Source organism: Amblyomma mixtum, chromosome 9 (genome assembly GCF_055824585.1).
Source record: "Amblyomma mixtum isolate Tamu chromosome 9, ASM5582458v1, whole genome shotgun sequence".
Classification (NCBI taxonomy): Eukaryota; Metazoa; Arthropoda; class Arachnida; order Ixodida; family Ixodidae; genus Amblyomma; species Amblyomma mixtum.
Window position 1 is genome coordinate 104353341 of NC_143020.1, and position 17570 is coordinate 104370910.

The 17570-nt window shown below is 44.9% G+C and overlaps 2 protein-coding genes across 2 annotated transcripts in view; one reads left to right on the forward strand and one right to left on the reverse strand.

The window, feature by feature from the left end:
• The first annotated feature begins 401 nt into the window (after positions 1-401).
• LOC149330483 (uncharacterized) lies at positions 402-5891 on the forward strand. Its single transcript, XM_089559439.1, has 3 exons — positions 402-477; positions 2898-3258; positions 5663-5891. The coding sequence occupies exons 1-3, from the start codon at positions 408-410 to the stop codon at positions 5889-5891; spliced, it is 660 nt and encodes a 219-aa protein (XP_089415565.1). The 5' UTR covers positions 402-407.
• Positions 5892-12195: 6304 nt separating this feature from the next.
• Positions 12196-17570, reverse strand: part of LOC149330484 (large neutral amino acids transporter small subunit 2) — a 181355-nt gene continuing 175980 nt past the window's right edge. The window contains exon 12 of the mRNA XM_089561063.1: positions 12196-16277. Coding sequence (XP_089417189.1) covers positions 16210-16277 — 68 coding nt within the window. The 3' untranslated portion in view covers positions 12196-16209. The remainder of the gene's footprint in view (positions 16278-17570) is intronic.

Sequence of the window (17570 nt, forward strand, 5' to 3'; positions counted from 1 at the left end):
GGCAACCATTTTTTTTTTCTAGCTCACTCTCAGCAGGCCGTCACGTTTTGTGGAGTGAGCACGCTGGGGTCTCCGTCAGCCTCATTGGTCACTGTTATTCTTTACATACGGCGGCCAGTTCGTTTGTGCCGTATCATATGGAAAATCGAGCCCGCGGACCTTAGCCACTGCTCTGGACCTTGGGCCTAAGCGACGAGGTGTCAACGTCAATATTTCTTCGCCTTCTTGTTTGCATACATCACGCGGGGCCAGTATAGAAGCGGTGGGCCTCAATTGGACGACGGAACCCTATCGATTCGCGGAAGTAGTCACTGCGTCCTTAGCCGGCTTCGTGGGATCCTTCTTTGGTTCTTTTTTTCTACGAAATAACGGACATATTCGTCGATATCGCCGACTGGAAATCCACGATGCAGTTGATTCGCCACATACTGCTTAGTTCGATGCTGATGGCAACCAGCGCTTCTCTGCAGGCTGAAGGTAAGTTTGAAGAAGTTGAATATTTGCTCAAACTTACAGGGCGGCACAAGATTAGGTGGGCGGATGAGATTAAGAAGCTTGCGGGGATACAGTGGCTGCAGCTGGACCTCTTCAGGATTAACTGGACAAAGAGAGAGAGAACTTGAGATCAGTGGGAGAGGTCTCTTTCCTTCAGTGGACATATTGGGACTGATGAAGAAGGTGACGATGATGACAACAGCATGTGGGTACGATTTCCAGCTTTGGCGGCTGCATTCATACCCTAGAAAATGGGAAAAGTGGAGAAAAAGCCTCTTGTACTGAGATATTTCTTTGCTGTAAAAGAACTGCATGCAGCTGAGACTAATACGGAGACCTGCGATAATGCACTTTTATAGCCCAAGTTTAGCCTCAGAACTAAGTATATCCATTGAAATCCTGAAGGCTTTATTATGCTGAGTACTTTGTAGGATGAAGATCTCTTGCTGTTATTTGAATGCTCCTGTCCATCATTCCCCTCACTGCCTTAGTTTTCCAGAATATTTTCTCAACTCTGCGCCTGCTTCTCTGCCTTTTTAAATATCATTCCATCCCTGGTCATCCTCCTCTCCATCGTATTTGCATATCTTGTACCATTGTCCTCCCTTTGTCTGCCCTACAGAGCAACTGTCCTATCAAAGTGCATTAATCTTCCCTATCTCTTTCTGCTTGGGACGACGGTTACATTATGTGGCACAGCTTTATGAAGATGTTTTGTTCATAAAGACCACGTTCCCGACCTAAACGCGCATACATTCTTCGTTCATCATTCCCATAATTAGTCCGATTACTTCTACTGACGTACAAAAGACTCTCCAACTGATTTCCTGCATTACACATGGTCACCTTATCCCAGCACATTTCCTGATCCTTCCTCCTGACCGTTTGTCACATCTGGATCTCTTTCCCTTCCTATAAACCCTCTCTGTTACCGCCCGCCGCGGTGGTTCATCGGCTTTGCTTTTAACCTGCCGAGCCAAAGTTAGCGGGATCGAATTCCGGAAATATTCAATGCAGATGAAAGGAAGCGCACTTGCGCTTATCAGTGTCAGTGCACGCTAAAGAATACAGGGTGGTTGAAACCCATCTAGTACAGCAGTACAGTACACCAGCGGTACAGCATCTCATAGCTCGCGTGTAGTTTCGGAATGTTAAACACCATGAACCGTACCGCCCAGTTACCGAGCATACCATACTATGTCATGCCATGCTATGCCGTACCATGCCATTCATATCATGCCATACGTTGGCATGTCATGCCATTATGCCATACCATGCCATACCATGCCATACCATGCCATACCATGCCATACCATGCCATACCATGCCATGCATACCATACCATACCATACCTTGCCATGTCATGCTATGTTTTACCATGCCATGCATACTATACCATACCACACCGTGTCATGCAATGCCATGCCGTACCATGCCATGCTTACCATACCGTTCCATACCTTGCCATGCCGTACCATGCCATGCATACCATACCATACCATACCATACCATACCATACCATACCACCGCATGCCATGCCATGTTATGCTGTGCTGCGATGCGTAACACACCATATCCTACCATGCCACGTCGTAGAATGCCGCACCATATCGCATCATATCATACCATACCATACCATACCATACCATACCCTACCATACCACACTATACCATACCATATCATACCATGCCACACTGGTCTGTTACCTTTACAGGCTGTCGCTGACATGGTTGGTCGGTTGGTTGGTTGTTTGGTTGGTTGGCAACAACTTTATTGGTCATTTCCAAAGGGACGGATGGGATAAAAGGGAGGTGGGGTATGGGGATCTGCATCATCTCTTCATGCAATGAAGGTGAGGGGCATCGTAGTCTAGCCAATTGGAAGGCTTCCGTGGCTTCTGCATATGAAATTATGGGTTCTTTGATTATCCGCATGTGATCATCCTCAGCCCCGTAGGCGAATTCGCGGGCGATGCAGTGGGTGGCAGATTTGCCGAGGAAAGATGTAAGGTTTGGGGTCCAGATTATCGAGTCCATATGTGGGTTGATGCAAACGCAAATGCAAATGCAAACGTAGCACGGGGTGGCAGAAAGTTAGGTGGGTGGATGAGATTAATAAGTTTGGAGGGATACGGTGGCCGCAGCTGGCAAAGGGCAGGGTTAATTGGAGAGAAATGGGAGAGGCCTTCGCCATGGAGTGGGCGTAGTGAGGATGATGATGATAATGATGATGATGATGTGTGTTGGCTGGGAAATGTGTAGAATTCGAGCAGCTTGGAAGGATGTGCTACCTCGAGCGAAGTTAATGATAAGCCTCTTCTTGTCCAAGATGGTCGTTTCGGTGTGTGATAGGGTGAGCGTCAACCCTACCTCTGACATCTTCTTTGTCCCTGATCCAAAAGACAATGGAGAGATGTTGGAGACCGACGGGTGCCCGCTTAACGAGGAACTCGGCGACCCCTGCACCAATCCCGATCGTCCCTGCCGCGGGGACGCCGGAGAAGGTCGTCCGTCTCCTTCCGGTTTCGGCGCCATCTCCGAGGAGAGTCCGCGTCCCTGTTCGGGCTGCGTCTGCAAGCCGGGCTTCCGACGTTCGGCGCTCGGCGAATGCGTGGCCGACAGCGACTGCCGCAGCTGCTGGCGGGACCCTTTCTCGGACTTCGTCAACTGCGGAGGTTGCGCTCCCGTCTGCGGGCAGCTCTACCCGGCCCCGTGCCCAAGGACCTGCTCATCCGGTTGCTACTGCCTGGACGGGTTCGTCAGGTGGGCGTCCTCGGCAATGAGCAATGTCTAGTTATGTTGTGATATACGACTAGTTAAGAACTTAAGGTACAGTGCTCGTCAAAAATGTACAGCCCAAAGGGTTTGCTTATAAGCTCGGGAGGTTTGAGGACTTAAGTTCCTCCCGCTTTTGTGGGACTAGGGTCCCTGAGTATTCAATACGAGCGGCGCTAGGAAGCAGATTCCTTGGGCTGTATACTTTTGACGAAGACTGTACCTGCCCTTTGCCGAGGACTTAGACGCACAATCATATGCTCTCATGCGGTCAACCGACACCGAGTACAGAGGGCATTTCCTGGCAATCCGCATTAAACCGGTTTGGAGAAGAAGGGCAGGTCATCCGGCCGTTAATTATCCAGACTGGCTTTCAGAACAGGTGGAAAGAGACTACTGGCGAATACTGTAGCTCTTCGAAGCAGGAAAGAAGACAAGAAACAGGCGATTCATGCATGCGTTACTCGTCTTCGTCCACGTTTTTCAGCGCTCGAGTATTCATCATGAGACAGTAGGTATTCAAAACGTCTGCCCTGACAGTGGTACTGTTGTTTCTGTTCGAAGTAATGCGAAGCCTAAGTCGGGCATGGCACGACATTCCATTATTATGTCAGCCTTGAGAACACTGGAACTGCGAAGAGGGCAAGGACGGGTCAGGCGCACAAACGAAAGGACGGGCACCCGATTAGTGCATCTGTTCTCGCTTCGGCGAGCGCGGCTTCGGTCGCTTATCTGTTTTTTGAGCAGCGTCCGCTCCGGCGGACGCAGTTGTTGCTGCGACGCGCGTCTTTCCTTTCCTCTCTCTCCTTCCTCTGATCTTTTAACTCTCCTCTATCTGCACGTGGCAGCGGTGGTGGCTTGGCTCGAGCCAGTAGCAGGCCCGTGCATTTTCCTTTTCATCCTTCTCTCAGTCGCAACAACAACAACTGTGGCTCTCATTCGTTCATGTCCTTTCTGGGCTTCAGTCAGAAACAAACTAGACCGCGCGGCAGTGTTCACCCAGCAAACTTCGCATATCCGATGTGCTGACATAATTAATTGCAAAGCTAACAAGCTCTATATCTCATAGATCTTATTTTCGTATCGTGTCTGGTAGAAGACAATTAATAGACATTGAAAATGTCCAGAGCCATGGTATGGACCCCAATAGAAAAATTCATTACACACTCAGCAGATTATTTTCTAACAGAACCCATTTCGGTATCGAGTCTGATTACAACATTTTCAAGCCAATTTAGTTATTCAGTTTGACAGCAGAAGTCATTATACATGACAACAGGCCTCCCCCTTGAAGTCCTGCTCTGATACCGAATGTGCCGGCAGAACTGATTAAACGTATTCAATAGACTCTTTCACGCTTTACATCGCACATACCCAACAATTTTTTTGGCAAGAGTATTTTTTTATATTGTAAAATTTCACTATGGTAACCAGTATATCCGCAGATCTCCCATCGGTAGGCTTGCATTTTTTTTCTGTTAATTATTTACTCGACCGTGTTTACAGCTCGTTCGGCCGAAAAGCTGTCGGCGTCGTAGTTGTCGGCACCACGCGTCGGAAAAAGCGTATCATGCCAACCGTTTGCCGCAGAATGTTCCGGATGGTGTCATACGATTCAGCGTTTCATGCAGCATAAACGAACTAGTTGAGTTAGAGCCTATAGCTTGCGGCAGGAATTCGAACCGGCGACCTATAATAGGGGGCTGCGGGTGTCCACCGATATATGTGAGACAGTTACTGCGCCATTTCCTTTCCTCTAATCTAATTTTCATTTTCATCATTACGGCACCTCTTCTTACGATCGTCAACAGTGTCCCCCATTGCTTTTCTATGGCAATCTTAACTGCTCCATGCGGGCGATGTAAAAAGTTCAAAAGAACGATTTTTCTACGCATCAAGAATGGACCATTACCTTCAATATTTCCAAAAGAAAAGTATACAGCAGCTGTGTCTTACCTGTACTCACCTACGGGGCAGAAACGTGGAGGCTAACAAAGAGGGTTCAGCTTAAGTTAAGGACAACGCAGCGAGCTATGGAAAGAAATGATCGGTGTAACGTTAAGAGATCGGAAGCGGGCGGAGTGGGTGAGGGAACAGACGTGCGTTAATAATATTCTAGTTGAAATCAAGAGCAAGAAGTGGGCTTGGGCAGGGCATGTAATGCGAAGGCAAGATAACCGCTGGTCCTTAAGGTTAACAGAGTGGATTCCAAGAGAAGGCAAGCGTAGCAGGGGGCGGCAGAAAGGTGGGCGGATGAGATTAAGAAGTTTGCGGGGATACGGTGGCCGCAACAGACAAAGGACATAGTTAATTGGAGAGACATGGGAAAGGCCTTTGCCCTGCAGTGGGAGTAGTCAGGCTGATGGTGATGATGATGATATCGACTACGCAGGTCATCAAAGGACGGCGGACACTGCGTACCCGCTTCCTCATGCCCTCCTGTCTGCGCTCAAGCCAATATGGTGTTTGTGGAGCGCAAATCCTGCTTCCCGGAGCGCTGTGGGGGCGGAGGCCAGGAGGAGTGTTTTCCTTATGAATGCGGACGGCCCGGATGCGAGTGCAAGCCGGGATACCGCCTAATCAACTCGACGGCGTGCGTCACTGTGTGCCCGCCTTTCTAGGCAACTTACAACGAAACACGCTTTCGACATTTTTACAACAATGCTGTCTGTGCCTCTAGTTCGTAATGTGTCTCGCCATCTTGCCTGCAACACTAGTATAGCAATTTGCAACGACATTCAAGAGAGTTCAGTGGGATGTGGTTACCTGAAGTCGGATAGAACTCAAGAACGAACCGACAGATGCCCTTAAATGCTTCGACATAGTTTAATAATTTCTCCGCCTATCGCCTTGCAGGGGCCCTGGTCCCTAGCCCGTACATCAGGCGCAAGACGGTTGCCCATGACGTCATGAGAGTAGGCCTACGCCATTGGTTGTAAGGCTTCTTTTAAAAGGCATTTTCCTCTTCGTGTTTGGATTGTAAGCGACTGTAGCTGAGCCAGCGTAGAGGTTTTTGGCACATACCATGAGGAGGAGTGATATTTAAAGCTATATATCTTAAAATTCAAGCAGAAGACAATCATGGCGGTACTGACAAAAACAATACTGTTTTCTGAAACACCCGTAATTGAACGAAGTTGGCTGCAGTTGGCTATCTATCGATGGCAAAAGACAATGCACGCAGACATTTAGTGGCTGATGGCTACCGCGTCACTTGAGACCATGTCTGCTCTGAGTCTTCTCTTCGTTCTGCATTAGGCAGTCTTTGCTTTTGGTTCTGCGTTAGGCTGTTTTTGCTTCAGCCTGTCTGTCGTTCGGTGGTGGTGATGGTAAACATTTTTTTTTTCTATAAGGAGCTTTGCGGCCGCCAAAATGGGAAAGGCCCTTAGTCCAGGGTTCCTACTACCTTAGCAGCGCGTCCTTACGCTACTGCCTCCCCACGAAACCACGACGATGGCGTGAATGAGTGAATCTTGGTTCTCGTATAGGATGGTGGTGGGCGGTCCATTGCATAAGTTGCGGAATTTGTCGCTACTGTGACTACAATGACCTGAATCAAGTAGCGGCGCTACCTCGTTCCTGAAGGGGTACACCGATGATCTGCACGACCCCATCAAGGGCCCGCTTGAGTTGGGCTACAACCAGGAGAAGGTGGACTTTTTGGTGTTCCCCTCGCATCCCTCTGGAGAGAATGCAGAGAGTATTTTCAGGCGAAGGAGCCATGCCTGTTATGGGAGGTGGGCAGCCATGGCGTCCAGCGTGTGCTGGATAGTCTGGCACTGAATTTCGGTCGTGCGTAATGGTTCTCCGGGCTCCGTCCAAACCGTGATATCATCCGCATAAAGGAAGGTTGAAAAAAGACAGTACGATGAGTGCGCTTTAGGGGACTCCTACACAGTTGCTTTCCTCGAATTCTGAGGCTGTAGCGATAAATTGCGTTATATGCACCTCCTATAGGAATGTACAGTCTTCGCCAAAAGTAACCAGGCTGCACGGTTTGCTTCTCAGTAGTATATTAAAGCTACTATGAGAGCCCTCAAGCTCTAAATCTCTGTATGGCAAGGAGAACCCGTGTCCTCACTTTCAAAGAACTTGAGAAGCCGTAAGGACTTTAATATTCGAACGAAAAGCAAACCATGCAGCCTGGTTACTTTTGACAAACACTGTACCATTTCTTCCTTTAGTGGCTAGTACATTGCTAAAAAAACAAAAAAAAAACAGAGGGAGTTACACATCAGGTTAAGAAAGGCAGTTAGCTGTCAATATAGGTGCCATATAACTCTCGAAATTTCGCGTCTGGACCAATAACCTCTCGTTATTAGAAAGCGTTAATCTTTGTGAGACCGTTCAAACAGCATACGGGGAGTTTTTCTTATGTTTATAGTTTCTCTATAGTATATGATGAAAGGTTTTCGCTCATTACGCTCTTACGTCATTGAACAGAACATATCGGGGAAATACAAATCTTGATAAAAGTCTCAATGATTTGAGAAACTTGTGCGTCTTTACGAAGAAGTAAGAAGCTTCTAAGATGAACCATAGCCGGGTGCCTTTCATATGTGACTGTGCGAGCTGCACCCAGATGGATTTCGTAGTATTTATCGCTTTGTTAGTTAGACCAGCCATGTGTCCACACACAGATGGAAGCCAGAGTTGTTCAATATTTTTTTTTTTTTTTACAGCGATTGCGTTTGTTCTCAAGAAAACGACCGCGCCGACGATGTGGGTCCAAAAAGGAGTAGCATTATATGAAGACAGCAGGTAATTCGGGGGTTAATAATCTGAGGAAATTCGCAGGTGAGAGGCGGTAAGGGCTGGATCTGCTCCGCCCTGACTGGACGCTAGTGGAAGAGGCTGCTTAGTCTTTCAGTGCAGGACTTTCATGATGATATGATTATGATGCACTCTGCCAATTAATTATTTCGTAAGCGAAGACGCAGAAATTGTGCCGCATGCCAGATTTCGGCGCTTACGAGCTGGCGAGTACGGTTACTTATAAGTTATAAGTCATCTGTCATTACGTTTCCCGCCAGTTTTGCGACAAACCAAGCATTCTACAGCATCATCGGGAGGCACAGGTTTTTCTGAAAGCAGGAACACATACAAGACTGCTCACACAAACACACACACACCGTATGTTTTAATGCATAAGGACTTGCGACAGCACAGTAGAGACAGTTTTTCTTTCTGTTCACACATTTGACGGAGTGCCAGTGACGACACCATTAAGAGTTCTCAAAGGGCTTCAAACCTGTACATACACCACAACGCACTCATGTGCACAGTCTAGCTTTTTACTCTGCGCTATACATTTCCAAGTTTTACAACCATGTTTGACATTACGGCCACCGCAAAAACATAGCTCACAAGAAGTAACCCGCGAAATAGACGACACTCCTGGAACGACACACGGGTAAGAGGACATCTCACACAAAATCGGCACTCGTAATCAGGGTCAGCGATGGGTCAATGACTACAAAATGTTAAGGTTTATCGCAACGTGCAAGATACGTGCAACGTGCAACCTCCCACTTGAAGTCTACCATCCGCGCCTAAATGTCTTAGGAACTTAGTGATAGCTAGAAATAAAGGCAACCACAAAAGTTTTCGAGCAAAAGTCGACATGAGAACGAGCTTAAATACAAAGCAGCAGCCTGGAATTAGAACACCACAATCGTAATAGAGACGGCAGTGCACAGAACAATAACCGCTCTTGTTTCCGAATGACGATGCTTTCCTGAAGTGCCTGGTAGGATGTTCCTCATGATCACCTACGCTGCTCGGCAAAGAAATGGGCATGACGAACGCACAACTCATGGCGCACCGGTACATGGTTCTACTGTAACCATGCTCATCTAGTCGGCGTGATGTTCGATGGCTATCGAACTGATCTGCTCCATGATGCACATACGACAGAAGTTATTCAGACAGAGCACAGACAATGGCGAACGCTTGAAGACAAGTACGAATCTACCTGACTGTACAAAACGCGCCACCTGGGATCAGACGGAATGTACAGCCTTTGTCAAAAGTAACCAGGTTGCACGTTTTCCTTCTCAGTCGTATATTAAAGCTATTATGCCAGCCCTCAAGCTCTAAATCTCTGTATGGTAAGAAGAAACCCTGTTCTCACCTTCAAAGAACTTTTTGAGCTTTTAAAAATTTAACGTTCACCACCGACGATAACTGCCAGTATTAGTGCTAACGAAATGGGGCTATTTCGATGACGGCTTTGTGGCTGAGTACCGTAGACTTCCACAGCCACCCTAACTGTGAAGAAAGCGTTACCGTATCGTGTTTCTTACATTGTTACTTGCTACTTTGCTTTCTTTTTTTCTTGTTTCTGGTTTACAACAAACGGACAAAAGAAACGACGACTGTTCCGTCGATCCAAGGTAGCACATCTAAGCACCGCAAGTGTTGTTATTGTGTACAACACGACATAGACACAAGCCACGATGATGACCTAAAATCGCTAGTTTGCACGCACTCTCATTCAATCTTAAGAGATCGCGATACGGAAAAGACTACTCAACACTCACAACGAACTCATTTTCTTACATTTTAACGCATAAGGCACAACTTAGGAGGTCGAACGGAGTCAATAGGCAACACGTCTGTTGTGTTCTACCTTTGCAGAAAGATATCTCTTTCTCTGCAAATTGTCTGCTCACTCACAACAGCGATAACCTGTTCTGTTCGCAAAAACGCGATAGGCAGAACAAAGTGAAACAAAATTTCAACATTAATGGAGCCTAAATACATAAATGAAATTTTCGATCACCGAGGATCAGCAATTGGCTAGAAATATAGCGATAACAACATGCTTTTCTATTATGAATTCGTTATTACCATCACAGTCCGTTTTAACTATAAAGTTACAGGAAACTACTGCGCGCGGCAAACTAGTTCGGGTTTTTGGATTCCGTGAGTGAAACCTGCGCCAACAAGTTTCGCGAGCTTTTGTGTCGCTGCAGGCAAGCAACGTCTACCAGCATAAACTTTATAGCTAGGAGACGGCAACACTTCCGGAGGTAAGTCCTACAAAGTTCGGTGCAGTGCGCTCATCAGCTAGATGCCGGTGCCAAGCCGTGAGCTGTAAGGCAAAAGGAGGCATTCCTGGCTGGGAAAAAAAGTGCGCCAAAAATATAGCGTGGAGCGAAGCCGCCATCTGTTGGAAGAACGTGTTTCATGAAAGACTTGTCGACGACGTTGTTGCATTCGCGGAGGCATATAGGCGGTGCTCGTCTCACTGGATAAGCAATCTGAGCTAAAAAAAAGGATACCCAACAGGCATATAAACTCCACTGAACATCCTGCGGATGTTCAAGATATCTATAGGACGTCCGAGGGAGGTTTAATCCTGCGGATATTCAAGACGTCTACAGGACGTCCAAGAGAGGTTTAATCCTGCGGATATTAAAGACGTCTGCAGGACGTTCATGGGATGTTCAGTGCCCATCGGGTATTAAGAGGGAAATGCCACCGCTTTTATAGGTTCTGAGAACAAGCGCTTCCAGTGTTCGGCGTTTGTTCAATGCTTTTAGCACGGCTCACTTCGTAACGGCAGCGCAGAGCAGTATAGAGCTACTCCATAGGGTCGCGTTTAAATCACGGCTCACAAAAGTTTCGTGCACTATGGCGATGAACTGCGTTCTCCTAGGGCTAAGTTTCTGTTTAAGACGACTGCTAACCGTGGTATCACGCGTTGCATCATCCTGAGCGGTTTCTTCGCACTGTCGAACACGTACCAAAGTATTATACTAAAGTATGAACACAGAAATTTCTCTGAAGTCCAGGGCCAGAAAGTTGTGAAAAAGCGACCCAGAATTTTGAACCACGAGGTTTGAAAAGGTTGCCACTGTTCTAGGACAAATTCTCTACGGCTGGATACATTTTCAGCCGTCAGCTTGGTAAGCGGGAGAGGAGTATGATGAATGTCTAGAGCACCTCAAGAAGGAACAGACTGTCTTCCGTAATCACCTGTTTTTAGAGCCGACGTTCGAGTACACATAAAAGACTTAAACGAAGCGTTTGCCTTGAAGGCTATCAAATGCTGCGCGCTTGATGTAAAATGTTCTTCACTATAGGGCCACAAAGAGTAAAAGCCTGAAAACCACCAGATGACAAACATAAAACATGACTCAAAAGGTGACGTGTCGCTGATCATGTGACGTGAAAAGACGGAAATAAATCGGTAGCAGCTACACGACATGACGCTTTTTTTTTCTTCCCTATTCGACACACTCTGAACGACGTCCATGCCGTCATTCGCACAACTGTGCCAGTTTCTGCGCGTAATGTACTATATCGTGACCGCCTGGAATATACAGCGCTCCCACTGTGAAGTTGGCCGAGTTGTGCTGTCTTCGTTTGACGCGTCTGTGACATTCTAGAATTCAAGGTATAGATTTGAGCCGAAAGACTTTATGACAGTGCGATAGCAGTTATTTGCTAAATCATGGAGTCACCACCCTGAAGCCCTGCGTAATGCGTGACAGTCTTAGCTCAATGCCTTCTTTTAAACAGAACTTATATGAAAGCCCGTATCAGGGTACTATACGATAATCTCTCAAACAGCTCGCAGAGCTGTTTGAGAATAAGGTAAAGAGAACAACATTCTTTGGTATCAACAATAACTAATGTCGAGAGAACAGTGCCCTTCACGACAACCAATAGAGCCTGATTTGGTCATATTTCCGTTCCTTCAGCAAGGCTCGCATAGCTCAAATAGGGTTCAAAACTTTTGGCAACCGTGAGTATCAGCCAGATATGAACAGCAGTCAATCGTCAGCACGAAAACAATCACAACCAACAAAGATTCTTGTTCTCGTCAACCAAGCAAAATTTTATTACAAAAAGAAAACAGAAACCAAAGCACAACAAAAGGCTGCTCTGGCAGAAAATAAAGGAGAACAAAAGGAATCGTGGTGTAAGAGGATTTATTGTAATGCCTTCTTTCATTACGAAAAAACAATGGTTTCATTACTTCACGCTGTTTTCAATCTTTTCTCCCATCAATGCAGCCTCCAGCTGCGAAGTTGTAATACACTTCACTTTTTTTTTCTCTCGCGCTGCACAGCAACAAGGAAGGCTTTCAAAAATAGAAAAAATAAAAATAAAAATACATCCACTTGATGTCTTACAATGGTGGCCCACATAGCTATTTGATGGCCAATAGCTCTTGTTGTTTGAATATGCATTTCTGTGTCTTTTTTTTTCGCGCTGGTCAAGTATGAAGCCTGCTGCACCAACAATAGCTATGGTAGAGTTTTTCAAGCGTTCAAGGGTACACTTCGTAATACACTCTAGTGTGCCTGCCCTTGAGCATATGCTAGAGACCAACTGTCCACTAGCACCTGAAGTTAGCTCATCACGCCATCTATTGACGAAAGTTAGAACGCAGTGCGGCACGACGCCTCTTACATGGATAATCTTTTCACCCTATAGAGCACGTCCACTCCTTTCACCCTACTCTTAGACATAGCTGCCAAACTCCGCCGAAATATTTGCAGACATTCCATCTAAAAAACAAAAAACGATATGCAGACAATAGGCTCCACACCTGTAAGACCATCAATGCATCATCCTTGACAAAAAGAATCTGCATTCGCATTCAAAAAGCTCTTTGCAAACCAAACACTAGTGAAGTCAATGGAAAGCCTGCAGAATGCAAATGAATGCTTTTGCAAAATTTTCTTTAAATGTGTTTGTGTGGCCGCTACACTGCTCGTAGCAAAAGTGTAGTTAAGTCAGTGGAAAGTGTACTCAACGTGGATGAACACTTTTACAAAAACTTTGTTTGTATGTACTAGTGTTACTCCTGAAACATTCGTAACAAAGGTCTCGTCAGTCCAGCGGGAAGTGTATAGAATTAGGATGACCTCTGTTACAAAACTTTCTTTGGGTTTGTTTGTGTTGTTGCTGAAGTGAAAAAAAGATTCTTAAAGAAAGAAAAAAAGAAAATTGCGAAGGCGTTTCGCAAGAACAGAAAAAATAAGCAATGAATGGGGCGCTTCCAAGAAGCCTAACGCAAATAAGCCATTGCGATCATGATTTGCGTTTTAAAAAAATGAAAAAGCACTACAAATCAGACACAAGATCAGTTTCTCACACTAGTTTTGAAAATATTGGATTCAGAGCACGTCAAATTAGATGTAGTCGAATATTATAAGATTTTCAGGTAAAACAAAAAAAAATATGCACTGTAGCTTTGGAGACATATGGAAATACAGTAGATAATGACTGCACCATTAAAAAACACTCAAAAATGACAAATGACACAGAAAAGTGCCCCCTTGTTATAGACAGCAAGTTAAAAAAAAACTAAAACAAATTAGTCGAATAGATCGAAACTTCTCCAGACGTGTTTACAGAGTAACATGGAAGTGATAAAAGAATCTGCCGACTTGTTAATGTTCTTTTCGTTTTTGTTTTTGATATAAATGCAATTACCATGCATACAGTACCTTCCTATTTTTATGGAACGAAGCATTTGCCTCAAGTTCTTTGATCACACCTATTGCACTATATAGCACAAGTCAACAAAGTGTAAAATTTTACGACGCATAATGATTGCGCAGTGTAAACCAACATTGTCCACAAAAAACTATGCACCCTATGAGAGAGGTGCATTGAAGTTTTAATAGCCTTGGAACAGCTAAAAAAGTTTAGGTCGCATGACAAAAAAAAAAAAGAATGCACTACCTATGTTATGTTCAGCTTAGCTGTTCCAGACAGGCATGACAGCTACTGTCACTGCATCATCATGTACAGCCAAAAATATCGGAGATCACACACAGAGCTCCTATTTTTTCTCCAGAACCAAAAAAAAAAACACTTTCTGAAGGGCCGTTCTGAGGAAAGCGAAATGGTCCGCGGAGCTCTGCTAAAATATTCAGTTGATGTCACAAAACTTTTTCACATCATTGGCCACCTAGGTATTTAAAGCGATCTGAAGCTTCTTTGCGATGTCCCTACGGGTATTTTTGACGCCGCATCCAATCACCTCTAATAGTTATGAAAATCATTTTAAGTTCACGCGCTTGGAAGCGTCGGCGTTACATGTTTCGAGAGAGGTGCTGAAGATGCTGATGACACTGCAAGATGAGATAACTGATAACCGGATCAAGAGGACCAAATGTTGGAATCGTGACAACTTAATGAGGCTGTCGATAATGCAAAACTCTGGACCGTACACGCATTCCCAAAGCCGGTGATTTTACGCGGAAAGGAAATGCATCGCTACAAATAAATTACAAATGCTTCAAAAAGTAGCGTCATCGCTACAGTATACGATGCTGACAACATCATTCTTAATACAGAGTAAATTCACCAAAAGAAAAGCAAGAACAAAACAATCAGTTCGTCCCCACAAATATTCGATATGTGGCAGGGCTACCTCCGACGTCCTTGATATCTATACAGTTGAACCTCTTTATAACGAAGTTGAAGGGGGTCAGCGATTAATTCGTTATAGCCGTAGCTTCTTTACAGCCCGTCTTGACCGAGCTTCCAAGGGAACTCATCATTCCTTCGCTATATCCATTACTTTATTATAAACCGTTTCGTTATAACGAGGTTAGACTGTATACCAGTCCTTCTATTTTGTTCCTACGCGCGCATTGTTGGAAGCATTGGTACTGAAAGACATTCGGAACGCCTCCGCGATACTTTTTTTTTCGGCCAACTTAATGTTTTAATTATAAAAATATATACGTGCATATATGCTCACGAGCATACCGCTTTATGTACACACATGTTTCTACCTACACACGCACACACACATATATGTAAATATTTATATGGTCTACCTCGTTGTCACGCATCACCCGTTTCGGCGAGTGGCACGGAGCTCATAGTAAAAGCAGGAATCTGAGATTTGATTTAATTTTTTTTTCAAAGGAAGCTAAACTGCTTGGCCACAGATTCGTAACCAAATATAACTCACTACCGGCGCCGTAGTGCAGTGGTTAAGCGATGCGCCACTACCCTGTCAGGTGGCTGTTTCATACAGGGCAACCGGTGGCGCGTGTGAGAATGGGACCTCTAATGACATAGCATTTAAGATAAGAAGTAGATCGTTCAATCACTTACACGGCGCTTAAATAATTCCATCTTACCGCGCTTTCTTGTTAGCAGTGTTGTCGTCGGCTAGTCTAGGCCTAAAACCAATCCTTCCAGATGCAAAGAGCTGAGAACTTGGGTGACTGTGACCCCAACGACTCGGTGGTGTCTATAGAAGCCGACCGTCCACTACAGTCACAATGGAGGGAACAAAACAGATGTACTGGAGGAGACCCTGTGATAAAGGGGATGTTGAAAACTCGTGGATCAAAGCAAAGCCCCTGTTCAGAGGTCTGCCTGGTTTCGATTTTTCTGGCCTCCACGTAAAAACATGTCTTTGAAAACTAACAATGGCTGCTGCTAGAGATCATGAGCCTTCCGGAAATGGCTTGTAAGATTTCAGTTCTGTGTGAACTGGACCTAATGGATGTATAATGAATATACAGGACTAAAGATGTTCTTTCGGCAATAGGGTTGCACGACATAAGGGTGAAATCGTATGAGCTCCGTGCCACTTACGCCAAAGCACCGAAAACTGTCGTGGTCGAAACCAGGGAACGGTAACAACGAGACATTGCTTTTACATTTTGAATTTTTTTTTGTAAAGCCCTAACAGTGTCCATAATAGTTGCTTCTTATTTTTGCATTCAACTGCATTTTTTTCTACTTTTGACATATTTGGACATTGTTTCATTCCTTTTTCTTTGCTTGTTTGCGATCGGGGTTGAAAGAGCGTACGATCACGTCCCAACGGTTCCTCCAGTGTGATAGTGTCAACGACGATGACGAAATCCGACAGCCGCTTCGCCGCCATGTTGGTAGGAATGGGCGGCTGATGAAAGAGGGGCTCGTTGGCGAGGGTTCGAGCCGCGCCTAGACGTCCTTGGGTTTCTCGGAGGCCACCACTACCAGCATCTTTTGTAAAAACACCGTCGTACTGTCTGCAAAGCGAAGGAGAACAAAAGGTAGACAGTCAGAAAACGAGGGAGGCGATGATATCTGCTGGCATGCCCTTACAAAAATTTTATAGACAGTCTATAGACTGTCCATAGATTTCTGTCTATAAAGCCTATACATACAAATACAAATCCTATAGATACCAATCCTAGAGAACAGTCTATAGGCAATACAAATGCTATGGACAGTCTATATATACAATTTATAGGTGTATGCCCATGGATTTATGTCTGTAAAGTCTATAGACTATAGACCATGTTTATAGACTATAGACTATGCTTTCTTTTCCACCTTGTAATAACCATTTCAGTTTCGTGGTTCTGTGAAATTTTTTATCTATTTTTGTTTTTGTTTTGTTTTGATGCAATTTGGACTTGTTTCTGTGGCTGACACTGCTTAAGTTATGTTTGTTTTTTATGTATACCCTCCCCCACTGTAATGACGCTTGGCGCTGTGGGTAAATAAATAAATAAATAGAGAACAGTCTACAGGCAATAGAAAAGCTGTGGACAGTCTATAGACAATCTATTGTTTTATGGCCATACACGTTTAGTAGACTTCTGTCTATAGACAGTCTATAGACTATGAATAGACGAAAAGAAATATCTATAAGAAGGCTATAGAGTCTATAAGAAGTCTATAGACGGTCTATAGACAATTTTTATAAGGATGGCGTTTGCAAGTTTTCGCGAGGAACTTTGTAAGCTGAAACTGCCGAAGACAGAACCCCCAGAAATTGTTCTAGTTGGCTGAGGGCCAGTTAGTTTTCAGACAAAACTCCTCATGTAAGCAAGCTTGTAATTAGGTTAATGTCTGCAAACATACATGCTGGAGAGAGACGAAAGCCCTTCTCGACTGGAACTTAGAGATATCAAGCCGGTGTATGCAAGCTTAGAAACCGTCAGTGAACACCAATTCTTCCTGGATCGATTTCGGCAACTGCAGTGTAATGTTCAAAAGCACGGAAATATGACCACGAAAAGAGACGGGGAGGTGTCCAAATTCGTATGTGCCGTTTCGTAAGTATGCTGTAGATGCTGAAAGATAAACAAATAATTCGAATAATTCAAGAACATCCGAGATCTGTAATTTGGAGGAACAGCCCTAATACGTGGACAGTTAATATGTCGGGGCTTCACGTAATGCCACTTGCTAATTACTGTAGTTCCATCCACAAAAAGAGCAAATAACATACACAGATCTGTCTTGTACATTTTGTGAGTAATCATAGAAATCACCCACGGGATGTCTTTGAACGTCGCTTCCATGAGCGGTCC